Consider the following 16382-nt stretch of genomic DNA (forward strand, 5'->3'; position numbering starts at 1 on the left):
GGTAAGTTGACTCTAAATACTAATAAAGGAAGATAGGTCCTGTTGTGCAGTAGATTGGTATTGATGGATTTCAGTGGCCTGCTTTAAATTGGTCTCCTAAGCCATCCTTCATAAAAGTTCCAGTGTTTGGACTTCAGTGGAGAAAAGAGGACTCCACTGAAAAAAAAAGTGAAGGGTTGGTAGGTCTTAGCTCCAGTTTTGATGATCTAAGACAAAGTTGTTCTAGTTTCAAGCCACCAAAGTTGTTCCCTGAAATTAAAAAAAAGAGGGGGAGCCATTTTGGAGAGAGAGGGGAGTGACTCAAAACCCTGGTGGAAAGGAAGCTTGGGTCTCACAAGGGAGCAGGAAGATGTGTTTTTGTTTTCCTATTTCTTCCCATGAGGTATCCATGGCATTCTTCTTCTCTGTAGGTAGACCCTCCCTACTATGGCATGCACATAGCTGGGAATGACCACCCCATACCACACATGCCCACCCATCCATGCAACAATTCTGTGGGCAAGGCACAGTGTTGGAAAGGAGAATTTATATCTTTTCCATTTGAGGCTGACTAGAAAAATCTAAATTCTGATTTCATGTCCTCCTCCTCAGCCCCCGAAGAGATTATGATACTCAGCTTGGGCCAGTTCTTTCTCCCTGCTGAATTAGGTGTGGGCAGAAGCAGCCCATGGAGAAATACGTGCTCTGTGGGGTCTCAGCACTGTGGATGGGAGCGTGGGAAGGTTCTCCAAGAACAGATGCATGGCCAGGCTCTTAAACCTGCACCCGTCTTTCCCTTTGCTTGGCACTTTCTTTAATTATCTGCTTCTATTTGAACAGTCTTTTAAGTGAGGCTCAATTTCCTCATCTAAAAAAGGAAGGACTGCATGGAAGTTTTTAACATTATTCTTGAAGCGCTGAAATAACACATTCTGCAGTTGTTTTCATTCATTGTCTGGCTTGTCTCCCTAAAAGGTATCAGTAGTTCTGCTTGTCTCAGAGTTATACATTTGGCCTCATTTCATGGAGAGCAATAGGAAGAACACAGGCAGAGGAGAAGGAGGCCGAGTAGATTCCAGACTTCCTCTGAGTGAAGAGGCCTTTCTTGAAATTAGTTTTTGGAACTTTGTTGACATTTAAAAACCTTGAGTTAGCTATACTTTCCCCATTTTTTCCTTTATTCTGTGGTCTTGAAAAAAAGTTCCTTTTCATTTTTTAATTTTTTTTTAAAAAAATTTGCTGTTATTTCTTGCCACATCAGATTGCAGTTCTTCCCATCAGCTAGTATGCATTTAGTCATGGGTTATTGTTTTTACCACTGTCTGTCCAGCTGATGAAAATTACTCAAATTGAAGTCTTGTCTTAATCAACTAATATTACACAGTAATTTAGTTTTAGTCATTGTTTATAAGAATCTTTGAGGCATCCTTTTGAAGACAGTTTAGTCAACTCAGAGTATTTTAGGGCCTGGCTATAGAATGTAGCCTTTAGGATTTATAAGTTCTGAGTACAGCAATGCAGAATATCCAAGGAGGTAATAGTAGCTGCTTGGCTGGACAGGCGGGGGATTCCGCAATAATTCTCCTTCCCTTCCTGTCCACATCCAGTTCTTTTCCTTCCTGCCAGAGTCAGCCCCGCTTGATAGTTTCACCTTCCTCATTCTGCTTCTACGTAAAGAGTCTTGGGAATGTCACTGTTTGCCACTCTTCAAAGTAGCAGTGCCATCAAAATGTGATATTCCAGTCATCTGTGCCCATATAAACATTGGCTTCACGTTGCGTCAGTTAAAGGGTTTTAGACCACGTAACATCGGTGAGCAAGTATTCGTCTATGGTCATTAATTAAATCATTGTTTATAGTCTCAGATTGTTATAGCATGGAGGCAGCATAACATTTTTCATCTCAAGTGTCATGAGGTCCAGAGGGCCCCCTTACATATTTTCACCCTGACTCAGCCACGTTCTGCAGTGAAATGAAGCGTTAGCATTCAGGGACCACAGCAGCCCCAAGGAGAGTCCAAGGAGACAGGACTAACCGACCAGGCCTGACCACAGAATGACCCTGGGAGGGAGCAAGAATCATGAGGGCTATCACATTGCCCCTGAGTTAGGGGTCAAGGACCTGCCATCAGTGCAGAACTTCTTTCTGGTAGCCATGGAGACAGTTCTTAGCCAGCAGCTCTCAGATACTTTCTTCTGGAAATGAATGTCTGGGGACTTGTATACCTCTCGCAGTAGTTCTCTGCCTCCTCCAATCCACCAGCAAAATCCAGAGAGGCCTGGAGCTTCTGAATGCATTTCATTTTATGCATAAGTAGGTCCTGTCTTGAGGAAACCAACCCTAATGAGACAAAGCAGCAAGCCATTTTAAATACATTAAAACAATCATTGCCACTATAGAATGGCTGGTGGAATTTAAAGTTCTGCGTTCACACTATTTCAAAAACAAGTGAACTGGAAAACAGAAAAGAGGGCCGACTACTGACTAGCCCAGATATTTCACAAAGCCATGGTGACCTTCTCTAATGTTCAGTATGCCAAGACTCTAAATAAGCACTGGCTGATTCTCCTTCGAAAATCACAGTTAATGGAGTGTTCTCCAGCTGTGCAAATAAAGAAGGGCCTCCATGTTTGGGATCTCAACCTATCAGTCATCGTCAGGTCCAATGGAAATGCCACATGTGTTGTTGTCTGCTTAGCTTATCCCTTTTCCATGGGCTAAAGGTCATTCTCTCCTTATTTGAAAGAGAACTGGTGGCCTGAGACTTCCTGGAAGGTCCAGCTGCCAATGTTTTTTCAATAAAAAGATTCTTAACCTCATTATACCTTTCCAAGTGTAGTGTCCCCCAAAAGATGGCTTCACATTTATGAGGCTGGAATGGTCATAGGCGGAGGCAGGAAAAAAGTCGCAACTAAAACATTTTGCTATTTCAAGTCAGGTGAAGGAAGACACAAACGGCAGCTATTTAAATACCTTTGTGTAGTTCATTGTGCACATTCCTTAGAATCAGAGATTTTGAGTGGTGATGAAGGTGGTGATGCTGCTGTTATTGTAAAAAAGCAACTAAGGATGGCAAGCTGCTCACTACGTGCCAGGCATAGAACTTTTGATTCTCCCAAAAGCTTTTGATCCTCCCAAAAGCTCTATGAGGTACTGTTATTATTTTTTTTACAGAGAAGGAAACTGAGGCTGAGCGAGACCAGCACCTTGCTCCCAATTACCAGCCAGCGGCGGTAGAGCTAGGATTCAGGTGTGAGACTGATTCTCTTTGGAGAGGAGAAAGCTGTGATCCATAGAGAACTCTTATATCTCTCTTCATTTGAGATAATGTAGGAAAAGAAAACTAGAAGGTGAGAAAGGACTTCGATGTGCCATCATTAGCAAAGGCCAGAGCTGGGCTTTATGCCCAGGCTGTATGTTCTGGAGGTGGCACTGCTTCAGCTTGCACAGTGGTATGGTTCAGGTCCTGATGTTTCAGAGTGGGGGACATTAAGGCTGTAGATAAGATCAGACCAGAAGAAACCATGGCAGAGTGTGATGGGTGCAGCCACAGAGCTGCAGGAAAGAGATAGCATTCCTATGTGTACCTTTAGATTATTTTCTTCTTTTTCTTTTATTTTTAGCATGGAGTTTGAAATGTAGTCATAGTCACAAAGCAAAAGATGGGTGCCTTGATTTGAGGCTCGAGCTGATTTTGAGAGCTCTGCTCAGGAGTCTGGTTCTCCCTCCAAGGCCAGTGGACTCCCTGCCCTCGATGTCCATTCTCTCCAATACCAATACATGGGCTCTTCTGCTCTCAGCGCCCAGCAGGCCTTTTGATTGTTTTTTTGTGAAGTCAAAGAAGACAGGGAGGTAGGAAGCTGTTTATAAACTGTACATTTTTCTCTAGAAATAAGTGTTTTTCTCAGTAGTATGTGACCTTGACAGGGAGGAGGAGGAAGATGAAACAGAACACAGTATTGGGAGCGTCTTCCAAGAACACTGTAGCTCCATAGGGAATGCAAACCAGGGAAGCCACAGCATTACCTTCACTGCCCTCCTAAACCTCATTCTTACCTCAGCAACCTCAGGAGACTGAAATGTTGGTACTGGCTCTCAGGTTTTCAGCCTACCTTGCTTAAGTTGGAATGAGTCTTTAGAAAGACTAAAAGACTCAAAGGAGGCTATACCCATCACTCCAAAAGTAGAAGGAGGACCTCACCATGTGAGGCAGACAGCTAGGACCTGCCACTGAGGACAGACTCCTGGTACCCTCAGATCAGGTCATTGCAAAGTGGAGTATTTAGTGATTCACCAAAGGATCTTCTCACGCTCAGGTGACTTTGAGGCAAAACACTCTAAAAATCCCCAAGTAAGGGTGGTAATACCTCAGAAACACAAAGCACTGGGCTGCATGTGGTTTATCACACGCAGTATTTGTAACCCAGAGTTCAAGAAGGAGCTCTGCAAGGGAATAAGGTAATAAATGGATGTTATAGAGAAAAATGAGCAGACCATTTGTAATAGGTGGCTAATTTCAGCATTAATTGCTCCTTGGTAATTACCGAATGATTGCTGATTCTGTTTTCTTACATGATATATGAAGTCCAAAAAAGGACTTTAAAAAAGAGAATAAACAATCAAGAGCTAGAATTTAACAGGAAAAAAACAGAGGGAAAGGGGAGGGAAAGCAGCCAGCTGAGAGAATACAGAGGGAAAACAAGGGACGTGTCTATGGTTGCAGCCAGATTCCAGCCCTTAGCAACTTCCTGTTATCCATCATTTGTTAACTAAAACTTATACCAAAACATTAAAAAAAAAAGACTCGGAAAGATTTTAAATTTTAATGGGTTGGAATCAAATTTGCGTAAGCTTTGCAGCATACATTATTAATGTTATTTTTAAATTTTTAGCTTTTCTTACCTTTTAATACATCTGCATCCCTTGTCTACATAGTGAAGTATAATTTGGAACTATAGATTGGGCTTAGAGTAGTACTTTGGTGCTAATTACTGCTCATTGCCTGGAACCTCAGATGACAGTCATATATGGCCGCAACCCCATCCTCAAAGTTCCTCAGCTACAAAACACAAATAGCCCATTAGAGTTACCTTCTGGGGGAGGAGCTCTGAGCAGCTCTCCTGTCCCTTCTCAGCAGTGGAAGAGGCAGTGTCTTCAGTTCAGAGCAAAGACTTTGGAATCAAATGAACCTGGATTCAAAATCATCCAGGACAAATGGCTGACTCTGAGTTTGTGGGTCTTTCCTTATACGGTGAGCACAAGCATTGGGCCATCGTGAGGCCCACATGCAGAAAGGCAAGCTGGATCCCAGTAAGACCTCAGTGAATGTTCCCCCCCTTGCTAATGGCTCCTGCATACCTGCCCTCCCTGTTCTGGGAATACTATTTCCAACAAGGTGGAAACCACCTTTTTGAAGTGGAGCTAATGTTTCAATTAGAGCTAATATTTCATGGAGCTAATATTTCAATTAGAGAGAAAACAATAAACAAGCAAGTGAGAAGCCAATGACGGATGAGTCTTCTGAAGGAACTGATGCAGGGTGAAGGGAGAGGAAGTGACTTCAGACAGGAATGTCAGGGATGGCCTCTCTGAGCTGAACCCTGAGTGACAAAAAGGAACCAAACATGGAAAATGGGATAAAGGGTGTCCCAGGCAGAGGGCAGCAAGTGCACAGGCCCTGAGCGGAGAACACGCTTGGCACATGAGAGGAGGGGAAAGAAGGCCAGCGAGCCTGAACGGTGAGCAAATGGGAGACGGCAGGGATGAGGTCATCCAGGTAGGTGGAGCCAATTCAGAGAGGGTCTTGGAGGTCAGAGTAAAACATCTGGATTTTATTCTAACTCTAAATAGAAGCTATTATAGGATTTCAACCAGAAAGATGATGATCTGCTGCGGCCTTTTAGACAATCTCTGATGACTGTGAGGAGCATAGGCAAGGAGGAGAGGGATTTGTGGGGAGACTCTTGTGGACTCTGGGTGAAAGGTGATGGCATCTTGGAGTAGTGAAGCAGTGGAGATTGGGAAGTGAATTTAGATGTATTTTAGAGATATGGCCAGAAGAACATGCTGGTGGATTACATATGGGGTGTGGTGAGGATAGGATGGATATCGAGGATAATTATGTTTTGGCCTATCTGGGGGGTGGTGCCATGGGAGGAATGGATTTGGCAAGGGAAGTCAGGGGTTGGCCTTGGATGAGTTCGGCCTGAGAATCCTGCTAGTTATCCCTGCAGAGGTGTCGGGTATACAGTCAGGTCTGTAGCTCTGGAGAGAAGTCAGCTTTTTGTAATCTTTTACAACCTTGGCTGTGATCTTTTTGTAATCTTTCAGAACCAAGGCCAAGTGGGGACGATTTCTCAGCTCTGTCTTTTTCCAAATGTATGACTGTTTCCCCCCAATTCCTTCTCTGTGCTAATGATCTGTCCCTTCCATCCTCCTGCTTAAATTCATCTTTCTTCTCTTGGCCCTGTTATGGAAAGCCCAAATCAGAGAGTGTTACTGCTGGCTTTGAGGATTAGATGTGAATACAGACGACCAAGAAGAACTCCTACAAGGTGTTGTCTGGGTCCAGGAGCACAGGTGCCTAAACAGAATTGTTTGACACTGCAAAGCACTCATCCCTATATCCTGAAGGTCCAGAGCTGTTGAGCTGTGTCTCCCTTCTTCAATGTCATAGCATCCCTCTTAGCTTGTCCTCTGTGTCAAGACCCTTTATGTAGAGCCCAAGATTTTCCTACTGAAGAAGAGATGAACTATTTTCTTTCTTATCAAACACTGATTGCAGCCTCCATGCTTGGAGAGATGGTAATTATGAGTGTTGCATGTTCCCTTCCTCCCACAATCCTTTTTAAAACCTGTCCGTGCCTCTAAGAGGGACCACCTAGGAGCACTGCTGGAGCAGCATCCCAAATGGGTCTCCCTAACTATGTGCCTGATGGCTGAGAAAGGTGAACGTAGGCCCTGCTCCCAGGTCTCAAGCTAGAACAGAAACTTACAGTCTATTCCGGTGGGGCCCTGTTTCCCCTGGGATGGAAAAGACTCTGGCCCAGGCCAAGAGGGTGGGGCAGGCAGGAGTGACAATGCATGCTAATTAGCACTGTGCAGAGCTGTCATCAGGAACCCAGAAGCCACATGGTCCCAACCTGGTTTGGGGTTGGCACACCAAATTCAAACCAGCTGGCCTTTGTTTAGAAATCCTCTGGGTGGGTCCCGACCCTTTCTGGACAACAGAAGAGCTGGTATTTCCTTCCCCTGAGCCCTGTTTTAGTCACTAAGAGATTCTATAAACTCTGGAGCTAGTGCTGTGATGGAGCTGGCCTCAGAGGCACACATACTTTCTTTAATTTGTTTGGCAAGTAGGAGCTGGTATGAGCCTAGGATCCTTCTTTAGAGGCACAGGGAGGAAATAAGAATCTCCTTCCCTGACTACCTGCCTATAGGATAAAGTCTAAACTCTTTCCCAAGTTCTGTGTGACAGTCCTCCTGCCCATTTCTCTCATCTTATGTCACCATATCTCTACCCTCTCTCTACCAGCTCCTTAACTCCAGCCATTCTGAGCTATTTTTAGTTCCTATAAGGGGCCGGCTTCTCTCTGATCCAGGGTCTGTCTTTATACTCCTTGCTTTGCTGGACACCAGCTTTCATCCCTATTCCTCTGGCTAACTGGTCCTCATCCTTCAGATTCCAGCTACACTGACCCTTGCTCAGGGTAACCACATTTGATTGGCTGTGCCTGTTGTATGTTTTAGCCTAATGTTGAATGTACCATTTTGTAATTGTCTGTTTACTCAGAACTGCCAGGCCCCAGTGGGGCAGGGGCCTTGCTCACCTAGTTATTCATTGCTTCTTCAGTACTAAGCATCAAGAAAACCTTCAATAAATGTGTGAATGAATGGCTCCCTCCAAGGGATCCAGGCCTGTGTTGAGTTCACCCTTTCCCTTTTAACGTCTTCTAACCCAAAGCAAAGCTTATGTGACCCCAAGCTCTTCAGCAGTGCAGGAACATAGCAGCGCCCTGGAACCCAAGATCAAAATGGTATCCCCGGTCACAAGACAATAGCATGTTCAGAATGTTTCTGTTGCTTAGAAATCATGTCTACCCAGCATATTTAAAGGCAGCACTAGGGAACACATCACCATATGAGCTGAAATTTTAGCCTCAAACATAAAAAGGGCAAAATTCAGTAGAAGTAGAGGGACAGATGAAGAGACTTCTAAACCTGACCTCATCCTCTGTGTTTGCTACTTGATGCCTGAAAGAACATAGGCAAAAAGCATATTCCCCATCTGCATCAGTCATCCGATCTTTAAAATGGACACAGTCATCTGCACTTAAACATGTTGTCACAAAGAAAAGGGACAAAATTGACCAACCGTTTAGCAAATTTCATGGCACTTAGCACTCAAAAATTATAACTATTATTGTTATGTTTATTAAAATGAAATAGCCTTTAATTTTGTGGTTTGTAGTTTTCTCCTTGGAAATAAGTTCATGAAAGTGAAAAAATAGGGTCACAAAATGACATGTAGAAAGGACTCTCATTTCTGCCAGGGAGTAAACACACACACACACACAGTGTGTGTGTGCACGTATACATATACTGTGTGTGCATATATATGTGTGGGGGCATTGGGGGTGTGTAGGGGGTGTGTGTGTGCATCATATAAAGTCTGGGAGGGTATTATTCTCCAAAGAATTAACAGGAACTTCCTCTGGGAGATGAGTTTGTGATTGATTTTAATTTCATTACATTTGCTTGACTATATTTTCTAACATGAACTTATTACTCTTAAAGTGGGTGATGTGGGAGAGGAGCTAACGTTTAAAAGCAAAAAGAAGGAAACTAGGTAGAGGGCGACAAGGCATGGCGTATGCTTATTCCTAATTGCAGGTCTTTCTGTCTGTTACTAAACTTGGCCCTCCCTCGGGTTTTGGCAGGATTTTTTACCCAGATCTCCACCTTGGCTGACGTGCAGGAGAATGTCATGGAATACCTCCACGTGCTCAGCCGGCCCAAAGTCATCGACCAGGAGCATGATGTGGTGTGGACCGAAGCTTACATAGACAGCACTGTGAGTCCACGGGGCCCCGGGAAAGAGGCTAAGCTTTACTCCCATCCCCAAATGTGAGAGTTTTCTTGTGTTAATTCCAGAAAATAGCAACTGTTTCGCTCTTCCTTATTTTTTGGGTTCAATGACATTTTTCTTGATTGTATGTATAGTTTGTGTTGGTCACCTCAGCAAGCAGAGTTGGTGAAAAATCATAACGTACTAGAAAGTATGACATGCAGTTCGGAAAGGTAGCTGATCAGCACAAAAGAAATCACGTTTTGCTTGTGTCTTTTCTAGTTACTTCTGTCCTGCTTTTTCACGTGCTCAAATTCTGTCAGTGTAGCAATGATTACAAGCATGTTCTTAGATTCTGTCTTCGCCATATGTGAACCCCAGTCCTGGCAATGAATCTTTGTGTTTCAATTGGGAATGTGAGCAAAGCTCAGCTCTAATAATGAATTGGAGCCACCATGGAGGCCACAGTTGCATTTTCTTCCCATGCATAAGTGAGAATATGCTTGAATGGTGGTTCAGTAGGCACCGGATTGTTGTTTGAACTCTGGCCATGGGCCCATTCAAAAGCTGAATTCCCAGCAGCAGATTCTGATGCTGAAATTGCTTAAAAAAGGAGAAGCTTTGCCAATCATCAAGTAATGGCTCAATGGCTGGGTTTCTTGTGTAATCTCAGGGTGATTTTTCAAAGTGATAATGAGTCTGATGGGAGTGGTGTTTTTCATTTATTGATTATAAATGTTCTCACAGGGCCTCTCTCCAGTCATTTTTGTTGGGATTAGCATCACATTAATCACTGTAACCCAGACACAGCTGTCCTCCGGAGTGATCTCGATGGCTGTCATGGGTCAGCTTTTCTCTCCCTGGGCTCTCTCATTCCTGCTGCATTTCTGGCAGCTGCAGAGGCAAACTCAGGGCAGGAAAAGCACGTGGGAACTCATTTCAGGGGACACCGTGACACAGGCCAGGCCACAGCAGCTTGCCCCGTCTCAGCCTTAAAGAATGCAGAGCAGCCCTGGAAATATGAATGTATCTACTTGTCAAAAAGGGAGACCCCTTCCCCAGGAAAAGTCATCTTGAATAAAGATGGATGTTGAATTCAAAAGCCCTCCTCGATGCTGGGGAGACTGTGAGCTTTTATTAGCTTGAGTCTGTCCCCAGTTTGGTTTTAAATGATGGAAACAAAATAAACTGCCCCATTTATGTTGGCACCATATTAACAATAGCAACCATGGTGATAACTTCATCTCTTCATCTTACATGTTATTGGGTAAGGCAGGAAAAATAGGAGTGAGGAGGAGGAGGAGTGTGGCTAGCCAGTATTGAAGTAACCAAATCACTCAGTGGTTTTATGTACAAACCAAATAGCCAGTTTGATCAGCCATTTTATTTGTTTCATCAATTTAAAAAAATGTAAGACACAGTTTCTACAGTTAAAACATTATGGTAGTAGCACCTGGATAGACAGATCAGTAGAGTAAAAGGTCCAAAAAAATCAACTACATATGAGAATTTAGTACGTAATAGAGGCAACATCTCAGATCAGTGGGGCTAAGATGGGCTTTGTAATAGATGCTTTTGGGAAAATCAGCCATTTGGAGAAAAATAGAATTAGTTCAGTCTTCATTATCATACCCAAGAAAGAAATCCAAGTGGATCAGATGTCTAAATTGCAAAAAAAACAAAACCATTACTAATAAGCAGTAGAAGAAAACCTGGGTAAATTCCTCTGTGACCTGGATTCTGGGAAAGACTTTCTAACAATGACTGCAAAATCCACAGTCAATAAAGGGAAAAGATAAGTAAGTTTGGCTACTTAAAATAAGAACAAAACAAAATAAAACAAAAACCAACTCTCGTAAGCCAAAAAGATATCTTAAGCAAGGCCAGAAGACAAATGATAAAATAGGTGAAAATATTTGTGACATACAGCACACATGAAGAATTAATATTTATAATTATATAAATAACTTTTATGTATTTATAAATATATATACTTACAATATATAAATAACTTTTAAAATTGAGGAGAAACCCCCAAAATTGTGCTAGGAACAAAATGAGCAAAAAATTAGACAATTCACAAAAAAGAATCAAAAATGGCTTTTAAACATGAGAAAAGATGTACAACTTCATTCATAATAAGAAAAATGCAAATTAAACTATAATGAGATACCATTTCTCACCCACCAGAGTGGCAAAAACTGAAAGTTTAACCATGCACTCTGTTGGTGAGGCTGTGGGAAAAGGGACACTCTTATTTATTGCTTGTGGGAATGCCAACTGGGGTGATTTCTGTGGAGGTGAATTTGCATTTACCCTTTGACCCAGCAATCTTACTTCTAAGAATTCAACCCTTAAGATGAACCACTAATAGCACAAAAATGTATATACACAAGTTTGTTCATTTCAGAATAGCTTGTAATTTCAAAATATTGGAAGTTACCTAAATGCCTAAACATAAAAGATTGAATAAGCTATGGTATCTACACCTAATGGAGTCAATATTAAAAACACGAATGAGAATGACTTGCATTAGCTGATGGAGAGTGATTTACAGAATATACTTCTAAGTAAAATGAGCAAAATCATATATAGCATATTACTTTACATAAGAATTTTATATAGCATGCTACCTTTTATATAAAAAACAGGAGGAAAAAAATACATAATTACTCATTTTACAAAAACTAAAACAAAAACAAAAAACATAGAGTAAACCAGAAACCAACAGAACTGTCATTCCCCCACAACCCCCAAGCCCTCTCCTCTGCACCACCTCCACATCCTAACAAGGCATGCAGAGGAGAGGGCTTGGGAAGGGAATCACATACCTCTGAGTATACGTTTTTGCACAGTTTCAACTTTTAAAAGCACATTAATGTTCTATGTATTCGAAAATTAAAATTAAACAAGAATGGGGAAAATTAAAAGTGAATGCAAACAGAACAAAATGAATGGTAGGAAAAACAAACTTTAGAATATACTAGATACACAATATTAAATTTTGAACGCAATACTTTCACTATCTACTCCTCAATCCAGGGAGGACAAAAAGAACTGCAAATAAATTCTAAACTCCATTTTGTGTCATTTGCGGTAACACGGTTACAGCAATTCTGAATCTGTTTTGTGAGTATGGTGGGATTTGGCAAATGTGTAAATGCTGAAGACAGGACATCTGCCTATGGGATTAGACTTGATTGAAAAATCCCAACTCTGTCCTTCAAAAGGGCCTACAAGCAGTGGCACCCGAGTAGCAATGAGCCCATCAAGTACCCAGATTCTGGCTTCTAAAAACCACTCCCCACTAAGAGGGGCCTGAGGCCCTTAAAGTAATTGCTAATTCCAGGGCTGCAGCAGGGAAGATCCCAAATAATAAAAATAATGATAATAATAATAAGCCTGGAATAGTTTGTGCCAGAAACTAAGGCAGTGCTCAAAACAATAATGTAGTCATGTCAAAAGGATGCAGGATCGGCATGAAGAGGCTGTCATTGGTCAAATCTGGGACAATTTGAGCCTCAAAATAAGGAATGACAATAATGGTTTACAACTTGTTGAGTAAAACATAAATCCACATGTTCTTATCAATAATTAATAAATAAATCCCAAACAGATGAACCAGATAGATAAGTAAGTGGGTGAGAAGGGGGCAGTGTGTAATGGCTTGCTGACTGGTAAATGCGGAGGGAGTGGTGGAGTTAGAAAATCACCATTTTGCAACCATTTTAGTAAAAGGTCGTTAGGCCAAAGGTCTATCAATGGATGCTAAATCTAGGGGGAAAGTCTGATGATGAGCAGGGTATTTTTATGATCTCAAAGTGCTTCTCTAGACTTTTCGTTAGTCATGAGGAGGGGGTGGGAATAGCACCTAAACAGTGGGATACTGTGTACACTGTCTTAGTATACTATATATTGGATGAATCTCAGCAACATCTTGGGTGGGTCCTTAACATCACTGGTGGGCATCACCAGTGAGAAACAGATGGACACTGTGTGCCTGTGGAAAAAGACACATCACACTTATGTATCGTTTTGGCCAGGAGCACATAACCTGATGCTCACGGCAGACATAAGCTCATGAAGCAGATACAACTTTGCATTAATGTGATGTCTTGCTTCAGTAATGTCCATCACTTAAATCGGTCATTGTATTAGATTTGCTAATTACATACAGATATAGGAAGTTAGAGGGAGAAACCATTGCTACTCAAGCTTTTGCAGTAAAGAACTTTTGTGACCACAGAGCCAAAGTAGATGGTCTGGGACAGATCTGGACATGTAGTTACAGAGGAAAGTCTCTGAAGTCTTTTGCTTTGTCTTAAATATTTGCATGAAATTTACATTTTGTGCCATAATCATCCTTATTTACTTTAAAATAAAATATTTCAAGTGGCTCATTATTAAGTAAACTTGGTATGCCAAGATGACAGAGCTCATTTATTTTACTTCTTCAAGAACTCTTTGAGGTTCATAAAACTAAACCCACAGAATCGGGTTATCCCTAAAACGATAGCCCAACATTGTTGCTATGCTTCCCCAGGTTCTGTTGCTGTACCTTTGCAAATAGCCCTGATAAATAGATCTCCTGGTAGAATGTTCTGAGGGTTCCTTCTCCTCGTGGTGGTGTTGAGCAACCTGTCAGGCCAGGAAGGACACTGGGGAGTCTGTCTTCCCCTTTCTTAGGTCTGCTAGGTGAAGAGAAGGCAGCTGTTGCTTCAGTAGGTATCTCTGACCAGGAAGCAGCAGTTTCTTCCAACTCCTCATCTGGACCTGGATTCTACCAGGACACGAACGAACAAACAACAAAAAAAACCCATCACTTATATGGGGTCAAATAGGATTCACATGGTGACCCATCTGTAGAGTCTAAATTCTGAGATGCTCACCCACTTTGGAACCACCCAGAAGATCAAGGGGGACATCAGCAGTTTTGAGTTCATAACTGTCCTGACATATCCAGGACCATTCCGAGCCAGCATTACCCTAAGGTGACCTAGCTTGTAGTAATGAAAGAGACTAGACTACAGGAGCACTTGGCATTGGGGCTGGTGATTGACCCCATTCTAGTAACCTGATGTTTTGTTGGTATTGGTAGCTTTGGATTTTTTTTTAAGTTAAGCATCTACCTTAGTTTATTCACTAAGGGCACTGCATGTAGATTAGAACAACGTTCCAGGTTTGAATTGCACGTCTGCTCCATGTTCGCTCTGGGACCTTGAGCCGGTTACTTAGCCTCTTTAAGTGTAGTTTTCCTCATTTCTAACATGATGATACGACCTGCCTTCCAGGGTTCACTCTAAGGATGAAATGTCTATGTGTGATGTGAATGCAGTAAATACTATTTACGGTCATTTCCCAATTTTAGAAAACCTAGTGTGAGTTTATCTCCTGGGCTGAGAGAAGTGTTTAAAAATACTCTCCTTTCTTTGAGCTGGGTCTCACATGGTAACTACAACATGATTGATACCATATTCATAATATAATTTGGTAGTTAAGTATGATGAGTACCTTGGAAAACATTGTTTGTTTAAAGATACTCTTTAATTCTTTGGAATTCATTTGGCTGTAATTATGTGCTGTGAGCCAGGCACTGATGTCTGGGAGTTGGTGCCTGGGTCAGTGTCCCCAGAAAAGACTGGGATTGTACTGCACTAGCCAGGCAGAACCTTTAGTCCCTAACAGCCGTACTGAGGAGAGCCCTTGCTGAATGCACCAGGAAACCGAAATATGGTAGCAGCCCTCTTCACCATTTGCCTGTTTGCCCCGAGAATACTTGCTGCTGACACTTGTGGCTGCAGCAGCTAACCCGAGATAACTTAGCCACGAAATATCTCACTTTTATTATTATTTTTCTATAAATATTCTATAAAGAAAATGATGTCTTTTGTTTCCCAAAACATTCTGTTTTTCGTAGTGGTATTTACATTTACAAAATACAGTAATTCTCGATTGTTAAAATCGTCAACTCCTAGAAAATGTAACATTCCTACACACATGATATTAACATCATTCTCCGACAGTTGTTAGTCGAAGATTCAGTCGATTAATCCGGTAATTCTAAAATAGGCGATTCTGATGATTCAGACAATTCTGATGTTAGTTCTGTTTAAAAATAACTCCAAGAACAGTTTTTATATTTTATTTTCACGTTGAAAATAGTCAGTTTGCTTCAACCTCAAAAATCATGTTTCTGTGAAATTAAATGAGTGCTGGCAGTGAGCTGCACTTTTCTTTTTTCTAAACGGGAAAAGGGTTAACTGGCTGCAGCTTAACTGACTCTGTTCTCCCTTGGTGCTGCGATCATGTGTGCCTGTCGCCCACAGCACCCTGGACATGTGATCTGGAAGGCCCTTCTGGTGCACGAAGCTCATGTCTGTTCCCCACGTTTGAGTTGCAAGCTCACTTGAAGTCAGTCGTCTTTATTCCCAAACCTATTGATGCCAGTGGTAATTTTATCATAATTGTATAAATTAATTAAATATTATTTAAACCAACAAATTGTGAGTATGAAAAGAAAGTCATTGCTTCTGTGAATAATGAATGTCTTGGAAAGACTCTAAGGAAAGTTGCTAAAAAAATTACCACTGTGTTAAATATGGGCAAAGCAACCATAAAAGACCAGGGAGGAAAAAGAAGAAACATCTTCCCTGCATTCAGAGAAAATTGATACTTAATTTTTCTTTCTTTCTTTCTATAGGGTAATTTTCCTTGATTTGTTTGTGTCATCCTTGGTTGATGTAGTGGATCTGGGGGCTGGGTTAGTGTCTGCTTATTGTCTTATTGTCTCTTAGTGGCCTCGGGCAGCTGTGTCCTCTAAGAAGGAGAACACATCTTTCCAGACACAGAGAGGTCACTAATTGGTGTGTGAGCGGCTGTGATTTCCAGATAGAGACAACCAACACGCTCCTATTACATGGGTCAGCATCGCCTGTATGGCTAAGCTAGTTCTCTACTGCTCTTTATCAAATCAGCAGAGACTTAGGGGCTTTAAACAACACAAGTGTATCTTCTCCAGGTTCCATGGATCAAGAGTCTCAGCACAGGTTAGGTCACTCCCCAGCTCAGGGACTCACAAGGCTGCAAGGAAGTGTTGGCTGTACTGCAGGTGTCATCTGCAGCTCAGGGGCCTCTTCTAGGCTCATTCAGCTTGTTGGTACTTTTCAGTTCTTTGCCCTTATAGTTACCATTTTCTTGCTTGCTGTCAGCTGGGAACCACTCCCAGCTCCCAGAGGCCACCCAAAGTTCCTTGCCACGTGGCCCCTGTAGGCTGTTACATGATGCTGTTTGCTTTTCTCCAGGTCAGCAAGAGTGCAACTCTCTGATGCTTCACCTT

At 42.0% G+C, this 16382-nt stretch overlaps 1 protein-coding gene across 5 annotated transcripts in view; it reads left to right on the plus strand.

Moving 5' to 3' along the window:
* The window catches only part of CACNA2D3 (calcium voltage-gated channel auxiliary subunit alpha2delta 3), a 963339-nt gene that overhangs the window by 644814 nt on the left and 302143 nt on the right, over window positions 1-16382 (plus strand). For all 5 annotated transcript variants that reach the window (XR_002478711.2, XM_021671646.1, XM_064367210.1 and 2 more), the window contains one exon: window positions 8919-9052. Coding sequence is in view for 4 of the 5 variants with exons in the window: in XM_021671646.1 (XP_021527321.1) it covers window positions 8919-9052 (134 nt within the window). In the remaining variant the exon portion in view is untranslated. The remainder of the gene's footprint in view (window positions 1-8918; window positions 9053-16382) is intronic.

Source organism: Aotus nancymaae, unplaced genomic scaffold (genome assembly GCF_030222135.1).
Source record: "Aotus nancymaae isolate 86718 unplaced genomic scaffold, 86718_ANA_hifiasm-v0.15.2.pri h1tg000067l, whole genome shotgun sequence".
Classification (NCBI taxonomy): domain Eukaryota; kingdom Metazoa; phylum Chordata; class Mammalia; order Primates; family Aotidae; genus Aotus; species Aotus nancymaae.